Here is a 13,709-nt window from a genome sequence, read left to right on the forward strand (position 1 = left end):
TTCAAGGGCCTCACTGAACCCCCTTGTGGCTGTAGCTAAAAGTGCATGCAGGGATTTAAATATTATCTTTATTTTTTATAATAACACAGAACTAATAATTAATGTAATGATGAATAATATCAACCTTATTGTGTCTTCTTATTGACAGAATAAGAAACCAACTAAATCATTTGTTGTAGCAGTATAACATCTGAGCTCTCTGTCCACACGGAATCCGTTAAATATGAACTTCTGTTACGTCATGTAGACAAACCACGTACCTATCAGCTGTGCGCTCGAGATCTGCTTGCTATCTTGCTACGTTTGTTATTATTAATTATTTATGTTTCTTAATTTAAAATGACTCAAATGACATAGGGGAGAGCTTCTCGCAGGATTTTGAGGTATCTTGTTAATTCAGAAAAACAGGGCAAATATTTATATATATTCTCTCAATTGAATGCATCTCACGTGTTAGTTTTTTAAGTTGTATTTGTGACACATTCTTTGTAAAAATCACAGAGAACATCATAACATTCAGAACACAGGCGTTCACGATAGTTTACTGGATCTTCTTTTTCTATAAATTAACATCACATTTTTTATCTTTTATCTTCATCAAACTTCAGCACAAGAACTTGAACTACCTGTGTTCTGATTACAAACAGTGACAGTGAATTCTCAGTTTTGATCTCATGCTTTTGGGTTTTAGAAGTCATTTTCTCCGTAATGGCTAAATGATGATCGAGTCCTAAGTAAACGTGATTCAGCCTCACATGTCATGTTGCTTGTGACCCGAGGGCTCGGGTAAATTTGAGGACAGCTGTGGGCAGCGGTGGGATTCAAACTGTCAGACAGCTTGTGGTTTTGATTGAATCCAGCTGATTCAGTGCTGTGATGACTCGGCTCTGCTAGAGACGACGTTAAGCTGCATCATGGAACTGTCGATGCTTACAGAGACAATGACACAGATATATCTATCAGTTCTGTTGTCATGTCTTGAACTCTATAATTACACAGTAGGGAGGTTTGTATATTTAATCGAAATGCTAAAGAAGTTATAATTACCACAATGTCTGAAATGAGGCAGAAATGAAGGATTAGCACACCCTGCTGCTCTCACATAACATGCCATCATTCAAGATGACTGCAGGCTTGGCCAACTGGTAACATATATTAACTAAATAAAAGAAAGTTGTGATTCATTGAGATCACCGTAACAAAGCTGAAAAGTTGTATTCAACACCTTCATTTCAAGTAAATATTACTCTTGGAGGAATAATCCATGTGGTTTGGTTTCTGGGCCCAAACTGAGCCTGAGCTCCAACAGCTCTGGTTAGAAGAAAGATGACAAACTTTTGTTTAAAACATGAGACAACTTAATGTCTTATCAGTAGCGTCTGTGTGTTTACTAGTGTAAACCATCCATTTAAAATTATAATTGAATTGTATCAAAGTGGCAGCTGGTCTTATAAACCAAACAGCTTAATAAAGTGTGATTGAAATATCTTCATGTATGTGGCAACAAATTAAGATGTTTTTCTTTGCCTTTTTTAACTTGATTAAAATGTACAGCTATGATTGAGCTATGAGGGATTAGACGAGTCTGGAAGAACTTTTGTTCTGCTTATAAAATAATATGACAGGATAACTTAGGTCACAAAATGAAGCTTTATGATAGCAACATGTCAAAGTAAACCTTGAATCTCTTGATGAAGAAGCACATAGTAGTTTCCAATTCATTTTAATGAACACACTCAGACATATACATACACAATCACACAGAGACTTTGGTTAGTGTATCAAACACAAAATACTGTACATGCATAATTTGCATAGGTGGTGTTCGCCCTGCTTTTAATTCTGCATGATTTGGCAAAGATATTGATTTGAAAAGAGGCAAAGGATTGTATTTGCATTGTGCATCGCTCTTCTCAGCCTAAACTGGTGTAGTTTCTATGATCTATCATCTATTACAGGCTACTGACATGTGCCTTCGCTCCAGTTGATCTTCTTTATTCAACTGGCAGGATTCTGTCCAGGGCGAACTTGATGTTGTTGATGCGATCGTCCAGAAATGTGCCGATGTGGGCGCGAGCGTATTGTTCGTACAAACCCAGCACTGCTGTACGGGCCTTGTCCACCAAGGGAACTGCCTCCTCGCCAATGCCGCTGCACAAATCAGAGAAGACAGATTATTTAAAGAAATCTCCATAATAAAAAGATTCATCCACTGCCTGGAGAAACCTATGTGTATGTTGTATTCTCATTAGAAATTGTGATTTCATAGCAAATTTGCAGTTGATGTGGACACATTTTTTAACATTAGCAGTTGAGAAAAGTTTTCTGTCAGTTTCAGGGTTAATAAAACAGGGTCTCGACAGGAAGGATAGTTCCCGGTGAACACTCACCCGACAACCTTGACCATGGCTTGGAACTCTGGTTTGGCCATCACACCTTCAACATAGGTTTTGGCCTCCGCTCCCCTAGCGGGATCCTCCATCATAGGAGCAACGGCGGCCTGCACCTTGGCGAAAGCATTCAGGAGCCTCTTGTAGAACACAGATTTCATCTCATCATACTTGGCGACCAGTTCAGCCGATGGTTCGGGTACCTCGCACAGGCTCATGGAGACTGGAATGAAATCAGAATCGTAGGATTGTTATGATGGAACTAGTGTTAATTAATAATTAAAAAGACAGATCAAAAGAGCATCAAGAGATGTTAAATTGTAATTTTGTCAATGTGAATTATTGCTTTGGAAGAATAATCAAAGAACCAACAAAAAGCTGCTTTGCATATCCTGATTTCTCATGGTAATTGTATCCAAACTCAGATTTCTTTGACCTGTATGCAACGTGTTATTTAAAAATCAGCCGTTATCTTGCATGCCAACCACAAATAAATCAGAGTAGGAGCCAGCCATGCAACATTACTGCAACACATGTGAATGACATAAAAACATGTATTATAAAAATGAAAAGCATTTACATTTTAAGAAAGTTGCTTCAAATGGCTCTCTGTGTTTTGTATATTTTCTATTTTTCACATAGTCACAAATTAACTTTTAGTTAAAAATCCAACCCGTAAACTGCAATTGCTGAGATTGCATTGGTATGTTGCCTTACCCTGCAGAGACAGGATCAGTGCCAAGACGTATTTTGCATTCATGTCTGAAACAAAAGAAAAGAAGAAAATTGAACTCTCCATTTGGTGAATCAATATTCTTTTCCACATTTGACATTTCAACCTCAGGACACGATAAACAAGTTGATGAAACTGCAAACACTGAATGCAAAAAAATCAAATACCAAAATGTTTTAGAAAATAGATGTTTTAGTGAAATCTATCCGAGCGCTGCTGCAGTAAGAAGAGCCATTACCTGCTGTTGTGTTGGATGTACAGATCCAAGAAGTGACAGTGTTCTCTGATAGCGAGTTGTCTGTAACTCGGTGCTCACATCTGGACAGGATGATATAGGGGGGGACTGCAAACAAACGTCATCTGATGAGCATACACACACCTACACACACACGTGCGTGCTCATGCACACTCACACACACACACACACATACTCGCCCTAAACAAAGTCCAGTGTACATGATATTCACTTTAAATATCGTGTGTTGAAATATGGCTTATGCAATGTTCCTCAAATGCAAGTTTATCTGTATTCATATGGCGACGCACTTGGAGCCCTCCTGATAATGCTGCAAAAGTGGTGTGTGTGCAAAATGCCATAGTGCACGTATGTCAAACCGTCTCACATGGCAAAAAAAAAACTTGTGAAGCAGCTCATGTGTTTTTGCCTGCTGCTTCAATAATGGATATTTTTGAGTAGATTAACATTTTCTTTGACAGCAAGTCAGAATAACTTTATAACTTTATGATGTCTGCTCAGAGATAGATCAGAGTCAAATGGTCAGCAGGTCAATCAACCAGGATGTGTCTAGACACATTGTACTACACTCAGAGCAATGCATGCTGGGATTTCACCTTTCACCCTCATACACTGAGACAAACTCCATGCAGGGTTATAAAAGACGTTTTTTTATAATGATTTAGAGGTTTTCCTTTTTCTTCTCACTGCAAAAATGCAAAAAGTATATTTGTCCAATTACTAGTCAGAATATCTCATAACACTTATATAAGAGAAAATCACCTAACAAGTAACATTTCAGTGAGATACAGGAACTTGTTTTTAGACAGTAAATATCTTAAGTGAAAAAATACTACTTTTGAGCATTACAGGCTTGTTATGACACACGACCTTTCCTAATACTAGTGAAATATAGCTCAAAATGAGTTTTTCTCAGCTGATTTCAAGATCTCTTTTTATCTTGAAAAAGCCTAAATATGACATCTTATTTCAAGAAATATTACCAGGCAAATTTTCCATTTTTTTGTTCCTTTGGCAGATTTTATTTTACTTATTACAAGCAAAAAAAAACTTGAATTCATTGTTTTTGTACTTATTATTAAAGTGGCTTTTTTTTCCAGTGCAATTTTTTTCTGTCCAAACTTCTAGTTTTTTGCAAATAGTAACACTTAATGACAGCAGCCGATAAAAATACTATAATACTGAATGTAAGTCTCACTCAGAAATTGTCACCTACAACAAAAGTGCATATTTATACAAGAAACTACAGACGATGCGAATCATACCATGTATATTATGTTGGTGAATCTACCTTCTAATTACATAATAGTATGTATCGCTGCCTTTAAATATTCCCTCTCATGATGTTTAACTTTCTCTCTTTGCCTTTCTTGCAGGTCAAGCTGGGCCAAATACACATATACTACAGAGGTTTATCACATATTCTTTATTTGACACAAAACCCGGTGAAACCTCAAGACATGATCATTTCAGTTATTGTCATCTTTTCTTTAGTTTTGGGGGGGTTGATCAGTTGGGTTGGTTGCTCTCAGCGGCATGTAGTTGTCAATGGTTGTCTGGATCTTCTCCCACACAAAGCTTTTGACGTTAGCGGCCCATTCAAAATAGATCTCAGTCACTGGCTGGATGTGGTCTTCATAGTAAGCGCCAATATAGCCCAGCACTGGTTCCCCCAAATCTTGGACTTTAGCTTTGACTTCCCTACAAGATGTACAAATACACAAATGAGTCATATATAACATACACACACATCGATGTGCGCACAAAGAAAATATTTGAACAACTCTGATAACTGGCAATCATTTACAGAGATGTCCAACGTGCATTAATGCTGATAATGCTGATAATGATACCTGGTTTTCTCCGCCAGCCTCTGGAGCATTCCTGGAGAGTCGGGTTGTAGTGGGGCAAGGGTCTGGGCCAAAAGTGGGCCGCATGCTGCGGAGGAGGATGTTTGTCAGTCAGGAAGAGCAAAGATGCGACAAGCTCAGAAATAAAGGGAAGTGAGGCCAAAGATTTAGAATAGTTATGTTTTAAAGCCATATACCTTGCATTAGCAAGATGACACCGAAAACAGCTGCATTCATATGCATCTGCCATGAGAAACACAACCGGCATGATATTATTTTTATATCGCTAAAATAGCACATTATGTTAAAAATATTTTATGTCCCTTTTCAGTAATAAAATCATCACAATATCAAATAAAATCTTTGATTTCAAAATAGAATGTGTTCATTAACAACACCACAGACATATGCAGAGGGTGTTTTTACCTTTTCCTCTGGCTCTAGTCAACAGAAGTTGAGTCAAACAAGTGTTATCAAGCCATTTTATTTGTGTTAGGTGACCTCAACATCGTGAACATTGGTCCAGATCGAATGATCCAACGTGTTGTTTTTTCATCATTTTATTGACAAATATCCAAGAGACGGCAAAACAACCAAGAGTAAGAGTTTGTAACAAGTGTTACAAACAAAGTAGGGATCTACTTTCTCTCTTACTCTCTTTATACTGTTGTGACATTCTCACAAAACACTTAGACATAGATGTGTGCATACATAGAAAATACATTTAGAGAGATTAGATTTAGGGTTTCTGTAAACTTTTATAAGATTTCAAAGACACAGAACACAGATTTTTTTGAGTCACTGAAATTTTCAAAAAAAATCTACTGAAGCTACTGGTCATAGTTATGTGATTCGTTTTTCTTCTTCGTGTTAAATGTTATCTGTATCACAATGTTAATATTAGATCTGCAGATCCTGAACTCTTGATATCTTTTCAAGATCAACATTAGCTGAGTTCACTAACTGTTCGAGCGCCCTTTGGATCAGATACCTCATGCGGGGGCTGATATGTATACAGGCCAGTCAAAGTCTCTGTTCTGGTAGGAGAGCTACGGGTTTTAGTGAAGACTGGAGGGGGGTGGGGGAGTCAAATAGATAAACGGGTTCAGTCAAGCGAAGCATTTCTGTGGGCAGAGTCCACCACTAAATCAATTTAATCATGTCAGTACTTACGCTCTGTGCTTGCTGCATGTTCTGAATAGGAACAAATCCACACTTAGGTTGAGATTATAGAGTTCATAACTACGTCGCAATTACATCTCACAGCTGTCTAAACAAATGGGATCAAGATTTGTCCTTGTTTTTAAATTGTGTGTTAAACATCTGTACTGTGCTATAGGAGTGTGTTAAAGATGTGTGTGTGTGTGTGTGTGTGTGTGTCCCTGACATGACTGCATAAATGCATTAGAAAAGTTATATTTATTATAAAATATATACATTTAACACTCTGAGACCCACAATAGACACATTTTTGTCTTTTTTTTAGGGGATACAGGGGGTCTTTAGGGGGAGATAGCAGGTCAGCAGTAGATGTCACATAGAAGTGGTGTACATCATCTGAAAGCTGGGAACTTAAAGATCAATTTGAGATGCTGCTCAGCACCGTGTGTCAAGTTATTCTAGTAATAAATCAGAAATAAACATGGATTCATTAATTTTTAATTAATTAATTTAAATAAATTGAGAAATTACATAAGGGCTTAGAACATTATGGTAGAAGTACGTGATGGCCAACATGGCACACATGAATACAGTTGGGCTCATTGGATCCACAAGAGTCTCATCTTTACAGTGATACCCCATTTACGTAATTTCAAGAAAGTTTAGGGATCCCAGTATGCAGAAATATTCAAACACATACTTTTTAGAATAGGCTAAAATAACACATTTATACTGTATTCAAAAAACGGCATGGTTTTTGCCCCAAACTGCATGTGATTATCATAAAGTGGGCATGCCTGTAAAGGGGAGACTTTTGGGTAACTGTCAGATATCTTGAGGTCAAGGCACACCTGTGAAATTGGCCATGCCAGTTTTTCCAAGCCAACATTTTAGCCTAACTCTGGAGCGTTATTCAGCCTCCTTCCTGACAAGCTAGCATGACATGGTTGTTCCCAATGGATTCCTTAGGTCAAAGAAGAGGGTTAATAAATACAAATCAAAATATGCACCATTTAAAACTTATTTTAAAGCCATATTTGAGTGTTTAGGTGTTATGTATGAATACAATTGTGCTAAAGGTCAACAGTATAGTGTATAAAGTATGTTTGCATATACTGTATAAATCTTAAAGTTATATTGATAGTGCCCCTTCTTGGTTGTCATTTAGCAGCTTTGTGTTGGCTTTTAGCCAGGAGTGGTCGCAGATGATACAAAACTTAACAATTTGATCATTTAGCTACATCAGGAAGTACATTTTCCACAAAATCCAGCAGTTGAAGCACAAACTTTTCTAAACATGTACAGTATAAGGGGAGTTTTTCCTTATCCGAAGCGAGGGTCTGAGGACAGAGGGTGTCGGATTCTATACAGATTGTAAAGCCCCTTAAGGCAAATTTGTGATTTGTGATATTTAGCTATATAAATATAATTGACTTGATTCTCTAATTAGTGAAATGACAGAAATTGATGCACTCAACGACTAACCAAGAAATAGCTGTTTACTTGACATCTTAAACTAACGGAAGTGAAATTGATTTAAAGTTAATTTCAGCCCACACAGCTGATGCAACATGATCATAATCTGTGACCTTTGCTCACCAGCTGCTGACCTCTGTCACTCTGTTCTCTTTGCGAGAACAGATTTCACTGAACTGGGACAGCCGGTGGATTATTAACCCAGCATAAACAGTGACTTTAGCCCGGGAATTGTGAAACGCCAGAAAAGCAGCCATGTTGGCAGTTGCCCTTTGGTACCAGCTATTGACACAAATAAACTATTATCTACCAGATGCTGCGGGCTGTTCTCTGGTTAAGTGATCATATTTAGTGCCCATTCATATCATGTTGACCCTCGTATAAATTAATCATGTGGTACTTTAAATCCATTAAATCATATTGTGATCAGTCAGTGGTTGGTTGTTAGATAAACTCATCAAGGCAAACTTGTTTTTCAGGAATGATAGTGTTTTTTTAATTTAATGTGTCTCTAGATGTTACGAAGAAATACGGCACCAACAGAACTTTAGCTTATATGCAACGGCCCCTGCATTTTCCACATCTATTCACAGCATTGCTTAGTTTTTCAACAGGACAGTAATATCTCTTACAGGTCTGCTGTTAAGTACTTATCTCAAAAAAATCTCATTTAAACTGGGAATTGATTATCATGATCAGGTTTATAGTGTGATGAAACACAGATGCACCTGGGTTTAATATAACCCTGATTGTCCTCTGATTGCATGAGAGGACGTGTTTAAATGATAAAACGCAAGCCTGGAAAGTGTGTTTATGTCCAAGTCGAGCAAAGGACTCTTTTAATCTGTTAATAGTCCAACTCTGACATTTTTCATGTCGGCCTTAGATTCGATTTTTTCCCCCTAAGATATGTATCTTGTAAATAGGGATTTATTAACTCAGGTAAATAGGTATTTAATGTAAAAAATAATGATAAATCAATAATAAATAAATCTGTCAATTGGGTGTGTTCATCCCACTTTTTTTCTAGTGTCCCTTGTCTAAGGATATTTTATTTTTTTTAAATGTATATATCTGATAAGAAAACTGACACAAAGTAAGTGAGGTAATTTGATAATAATCTTAACCCATCAATTTCGTTTTTTTCACTTATGAATTGTAACTCTGTAAAGATTTAAAAACAATTAGGAATAAAATTAATTTCAGTGATTTATATAACACAAGGAGGCCATATCGTCATAGACCAGAACTGTTCATTTATTGAATTAATTCAGCACACTCAGAACTTCTTATTCTCTTTCCATTGAGAAATACTGATGCTAACACGGGATGTATATATATTAAAAAAAACATTCTCATTTTTGTATGTCTTTATTGCACTTTTGCATATTGCTTCTTCAAAAAGATTACATTCAAATTATAAAAAACATCTCTTTACAGAGAGGCAGCAGAGCAATGTGTGTTGTGAAGAGGTCAGCGGTCAGAGGGCGGGTTGTAGGCAGGAGACGGGGACCTGTCTATTGGCTGATTTCCTCCATCTTGGCCTTCATTCTGTTAAACTGCTCTGTGAACCAGTCACTGAGGAGGAGAGGACAGACACAGTATGTTACACAGAGTAAAAGTGTGCATGTGAATATCTGTATGTAGGTCAACTGGTTTCCCGTGTGTGTGCGCTCTTACTTTGTTTTTTTTGCAAATTCGCTGTTTTGCACGGTGTCCATGGCAGCCCTGGCCTTTTCAGCCACTGTCTGGCCCATCTCAGTCATCTGTTGGCCAAACTGACTGAACCTCTCCTCCACGGTCGGCTCCGCATCCTGAGCCTCTGTAGGAGAGAGCGATGGATAGAGACAGAGAAAGTTACACAACATGGAAGAAGAAGAACAAAAACGTAGCTGTTGTTTTAACTAACACGAGACTTACCTGTGTATGCGACAAAAGCCAGCATCAGCATGGCAACTGCAAGGTACAGCCTCATCTTGGCTGTGACTCTCTGAGGAGGGAGGACAGAGACAAGTTACAAGTTTATTTGTGTTGCGCTCAAACACTTTTTCATGGCACAAGGATTAAAAGAGAGAAACAATAACAGTGTAAAGTCTTTAAAAGTAGCACCACAGCGACTAGACAGCTCCCTTTGTGCCCACTCCGTTCCTTACAATTTAATGATTAACAACTAAAAGCTTAATATCCAACTATCTTTGTGGTTTCTCAATTGTGTTTTTACCATATTTACTCACAGCTGTCACCATGACATTAATATTAAGAAAATAAGCCCTCTCAGTTTAGAGCTAAACTTTTGGATAAAGTGTCCTTTTAAAGTAACAAATTATATTTTTTAAAGTTCCAGTAGTGATGCAAATGAAATGTCAAACATACCTGTTGTCCGTCTCAGAGGATGAAAAAAGAAATTGAGTGTGTTAGAGAGTCTATGTGTGTTCCTCTTTATAAGCCAGCTCAGTTCTAGGAGGGTGACGCGTGACACCAGACTTCAGTCAACATGTACACGTGGAGACCTTGTGGTGTCTCTGCCCCCTTTATTGACCAGCACCGATGTAATGCATTAAATTATACTGATTATAATAAAGGCTGTAATATATGTAGCACACTGATGAGGTGAATTATCCACCACTGTGTGCAGTATCTAATCACCATTTACAACATGTCCCTGTTGCACATTTAGAGTAAAACAAAATGATGTAGTGGTCAGAGTTTATCCCTCAGCGAGTGTCAGATAAGGTGAGATGTGATGCAGTAGGAACATAGTTCAGCATTGATAGTGTTATTCCCAATAGACCTGAGCTATTTGGAAGCTCCTTTGGACCTGAAGTGTTGGCCAAGTACTCGGTGTCCAGATGGCCTTATGTTTATTGGTAATAGCTAATCAAGATGTTTGATATCAAGCAACCGGACTGCTTCAGGATCAGATTTAACTGTATAGGGCTGACTGTCAGAATGAAAATTCAGATTTTTGAGAATGATGCACATTCTTCACATCATGTTGATTTTCCATAAAATTAGATTTGTTTGTTTTTTTCCACTTCCATATCCCTATTTGTTATGTATTGATACTGATATTATTTAACCCTCTGAGACCCACGATCCCGACCGACTTTACTGTCTTTCAGAGGCTCTAGCAGGTTCAGTTTTAGAGCTAGGGCTAGTACAGATATCATATGAAACTAGAAAATCTAAGGAATCCATTAGTGCTAGCTCGTCGGGAAGAAGGGTAAATAACGCTCCAAAGTTGGGCTAAATTTTGGCAAGGAAAATCTGGCATGGCCATTTTCAAAGGGGTTCCTTGACCTCTGACCTCAAGATATGCGAATGAAAATGGGTTCTATGGGTACCCACGAGTCTCCCCTTTACAGACATGCTTTATGATAATCAAATGCAGTTTGGGACAAAAACCATGCAGATTTTTGCATGCAGTATAAAAGTGTTATTTTCTCCTATTCTAAAATGGTGTGTTTGAATATTTCTGCATACTGGGGTCCCTTAACAGTCCTGAAATTGCATAAATTGGGTATCACTGTAAAGCTGAGACTCTTGTGGATCCAGTGAGCCCAATTGTATTCATGTGTGACGATGTTAGTCTCCATAGTAGCCATTTTATTGTATTGAGACCATTTTCTGAAACTTGACCTCACTGTATAGAATGACCTGTGGTGACCTCTAGGATAATCACAGCCTCATGAAACATACAACTACAAACTAGAGACCTCGGGCATTCAGAGGATGGATGGCCTTCCTAGTTATATTGACAATAAGGGGGTTTCTGAGTAGTTTCCAGAACAGAAGTGCTTGCCATCTAATTGCTGAAAAGTGCAATTCCTGCAGAAATGCTAAAAATGTTAAACGTTTTTAATACCAAGCATACAGCATGGCTTTTTCTATGGCGTTCCTCAAGGTCTTGGTGTCTTAATGTGGTATTTTGGAGGGATTATTTATCATTTTTATCAATTCTCATATAAAATGGTTAAATTTAGCACCAAATCTGTTTAACAAATGGTATCAACCCTTATACACTTTCACAATTTATTTTAATTAGGTAATTAATTCCTGTTTATTTCTGATTTATGACTAGAACAACTTGACACACAGTGCTGAGTTGCATCTCAAATGAATCTTCAGGTTCTCAGCTTTCAGATGATGTACATCTATGTGACATCTACTATTGACCTGCTATCTCCCCCTACTATAACAGTACTACAATACTGTCTGCTAACCGCTTTAACCGGGGACTTTCAGCCGAATGCGTCCATGGTTGCTTGTAGTAACTCATGTAAAGAGTAAAATTGAAGGCTTTTACGAGGACACAGCTGCCGTCACTACGAGCAAACACAATGCATTTGGCTGAAAGTCACCAGTTAATACCGTTAGCAGACACTTTGTACATGTTCTGTTTGTGATGGCGACAGGATGATATGTACTTTGTGGTCATTAGGTTGCCTTAGTTAGAGCAACTAACGTTATATTTCACAATAGCCACAGTTAGTTGATTGAGTTAATTTACTCTGTGGGACCACCGCATCCCCTAGACATTGTCTCAGCCCACTAATGTTAGCTACGCGAGCTAAGCAGTGTTATCTGAGGTTACTTGTTTCATGATGTTAGGGTAACGTTAGGCAGCTGAGAACTGCTCAGGTTCTTCCCGAACTCCTAGACATCATTGTCAAAAGTAACGTTGCATAGAAAGTAAAGGTAAAAGTAGAAAATCGTGCACTTCTTTTGGGACAGATTGCATTCAAACGTGCGCGTATTGTAGGGAGACGCCACCGCAGTAATGGAACCTTGTGTACTTCCGGTATTTCCCCGAATTTGTGTATAGAAATGCTCCCGATCTCGAAGTTAGCACCTTTAAAGTAGGAAAGCCACACTATAAAAGTACTCCAATACAAATAAAAGTCCTGCATTCAAAAGTAAAAGTATTAGCAACTAAATGTATTTCAAATATTAAAAGTAAAAATAGTCATTATGCAGAATGGCAAGCTTCACCATTGAATTATTCAATCATTATTGTGGCTGCATTAATATGTAAGGGTAATATTGTATTTGGTCGAAGTGGAGCTGATTTAAACTGCTTTATTTACAGCTGGGTAGTTGAATCTATCTGCATTAAGATGATCATATTTTCAGTATGTATCGTTTGAAAAGGACTGCGGCTGTCAAATAAATGTAGAGTGGAGTAAAAAGTTAAATATTTCCCTCTGATATGTAGTGGGATTAATGTATAAATTAGCACAAAATGTAAATTCTCAAGTAAAGTACAAGTACCTCGAAACATAAGTTGTTACTTTCCACCACTGTCCCTCAGTTACAGTTTCATAATGTGTATGAATTCCTTATTCGTTCTGGCCAACTCTGCTGATTGAGTATTATCCCTGATATCCAAAGACCTACATTTCCTACATGGTATTAAGTTTACTGGGCAGAAGTCACTGATTTCAGCTTTCACCCTCAAGCACACTGCTTTTCTGCGACGTCCTGTTCTGTTTTGGTGCATTTTTACATTTACTTCTCTACTAAGAACTCCATTGCTTCATTTGACGTATCTTTTATCCAGACCTTCCCTTTCTGAAAAGGGAAACGAGTCAGACAAAGCCTTATGTGGTCCATCTTGTAACAGTACAGTCGTTTGAACTGCAGTAACCCCTCATTACAACTGTGACCTGAGTTAGAGCCAGGAAGTCTGTGTCTGATGGTTTGAAGGCTTCATCCCTGCTTAACATATCTGTTTTCACACCGAGCAGTCTGTCGCAAAGGGGCCAAATGTCCATTTGTTGCTGATGACTTTGCCTATGAGGTGCTATCGCTATGATGAATAGCCTACAATTGAGTTAAATGAG

At 37.9% G+C, this 13,709-nt stretch overlaps 3 protein-coding genes across 3 annotated transcripts; all 3 read right to left on the reverse strand.

Annotated features, from left to right (window-relative positions):
- Positions 1–1,707: 1,707 nt before the first annotated feature.
- apoa2 (apolipoprotein A-II) lies at positions 1,708–3,503 on the reverse strand. Its single transcript, XM_074654942.1, has 4 exons — positions 3,362–3,503; positions 3,108–3,152; positions 2,391–2,613; positions 1,708–2,151 (listed from the first exon to the last, which is right to left on the reverse strand). The coding sequence occupies exons 2-4, from the start codon at positions 3,148–3,150 to the stop codon at positions 1,995–1,997; spliced, it is 423 nt and encodes a 140-aa protein (XP_074511043.1). The 5' UTR covers positions 3,151–3,152; positions 3,362–3,503; the 3' UTR covers positions 1,708–1,994.
- A 1,287-nt stretch (positions 3,504–4,790) lies between these two features.
- On the reverse strand, positions 4,791–5,762 carry apoc4 (apolipoprotein C-IV). Its single transcript, XM_074654943.1, has 4 exons — positions 5,656–5,762; positions 5,427–5,472; positions 5,233–5,317; positions 4,791–5,080 (listed from the first exon to the last, which is right to left on the reverse strand). The coding sequence occupies exons 2-4, from the start codon at positions 5,470–5,472 to the stop codon at positions 4,870–4,872; spliced, it is 342 nt and encodes a 113-aa protein (XP_074511044.1). The 5' UTR covers positions 5,656–5,762; the 3' UTR covers positions 4,791–4,869.
- Positions 5,763–9,099: 3,337 nt separating this feature from the next.
- apoc1 (apolipoprotein C-I) lies at positions 9,100–10,331 on the reverse strand. The gene is made up of 4 exons (XM_074654944.1): positions 10,240–10,331; positions 9,787–9,856; positions 9,547–9,688; positions 9,100–9,444 (listed from the first exon to the last, which is right to left on the reverse strand). Exons 2-4 carry the CDS (start codon positions 9,839–9,841, stop codon positions 9,384–9,386), a joined length of 258 nt encoding a protein of 85 aa, XP_074511045.1. The 5' UTR covers positions 9,842–9,856; positions 10,240–10,331; the 3' UTR covers positions 9,100–9,383.
- Positions 10,332–13,709: the final 3,378 nt, after the last annotated feature.

Source organism: Sebastes fasciatus, chromosome 12 (assembly GCF_043250625.1).
Source record: "Sebastes fasciatus isolate fSebFas1 chromosome 12, fSebFas1.pri, whole genome shotgun sequence".
NCBI lineage: Eukaryota > Metazoa > Chordata > Actinopteri > Perciformes > Sebastidae > Sebastes > Sebastes fasciatus.

Bases quoted from the DNA above. Each gene is read 5' to 3' on its own strand.
- apoa2 (XM_074654942.1), bottom strand. From the start codon at position 3,150: ATGAATGCAAAATACGTCTTGGCACTGATCCTGTCTCTGCAGG. The intron at 2,614-3,107 runs GTAAGGCAACAT...ATTTCATTCCAG, and splicing joins ACTGATCCTGTCTCTGCAGG to TCTCCATGAGCCTGTGCGAG. The intron at 2,152-2,390 runs GTGAGTGTTCAC...TGATTTGTGCAG, and splicing joins GCCATGGTCAAGGTTGTCGG to CGGCATTGGCGAGGAGGCAG.
- apoc1 (XM_074654944.1), bottom strand. From the start codon at position 9,841: ATGAGGCTGTACCTTGCAGTTGCCATGCTGATGCTGGCTTTTGTCGCA. The intron at 9,689-9,786 runs GTAAGTCTCGTG...TCTCTCCTACAG, and splicing joins GGCTTTTGTCGCATACACAG to AGGCTCAGGATGCGGAGCCG. The intron at 9,445-9,546 runs GTAAGAGCGCAC...TCTCCTCCTCAG, and splicing joins GAATTTGCAAAAAAAACAAA to TGACTGGTTCACAGAGCAGT.
- apoc4 (XM_074654943.1), bottom strand. From the start codon at position 5,472: ATGCATATGAATGCAGCTGTTTTCGGTGTCATCTTGCTAATGCAAG. The intron at 5,318-5,426 runs GTATATGGCTTT...CCTCCTCCGCAG, and splicing joins TGTCATCTTGCTAATGCAAG to CATGCGGCCCACTTTTGGCC. The intron at 5,081-5,232 runs GTATCATTATCA...TACATCTTGTAG, and splicing joins AGGCTGGCGGAGAAAACCAG to GGAAGTCAAAGCTAAAGTCC.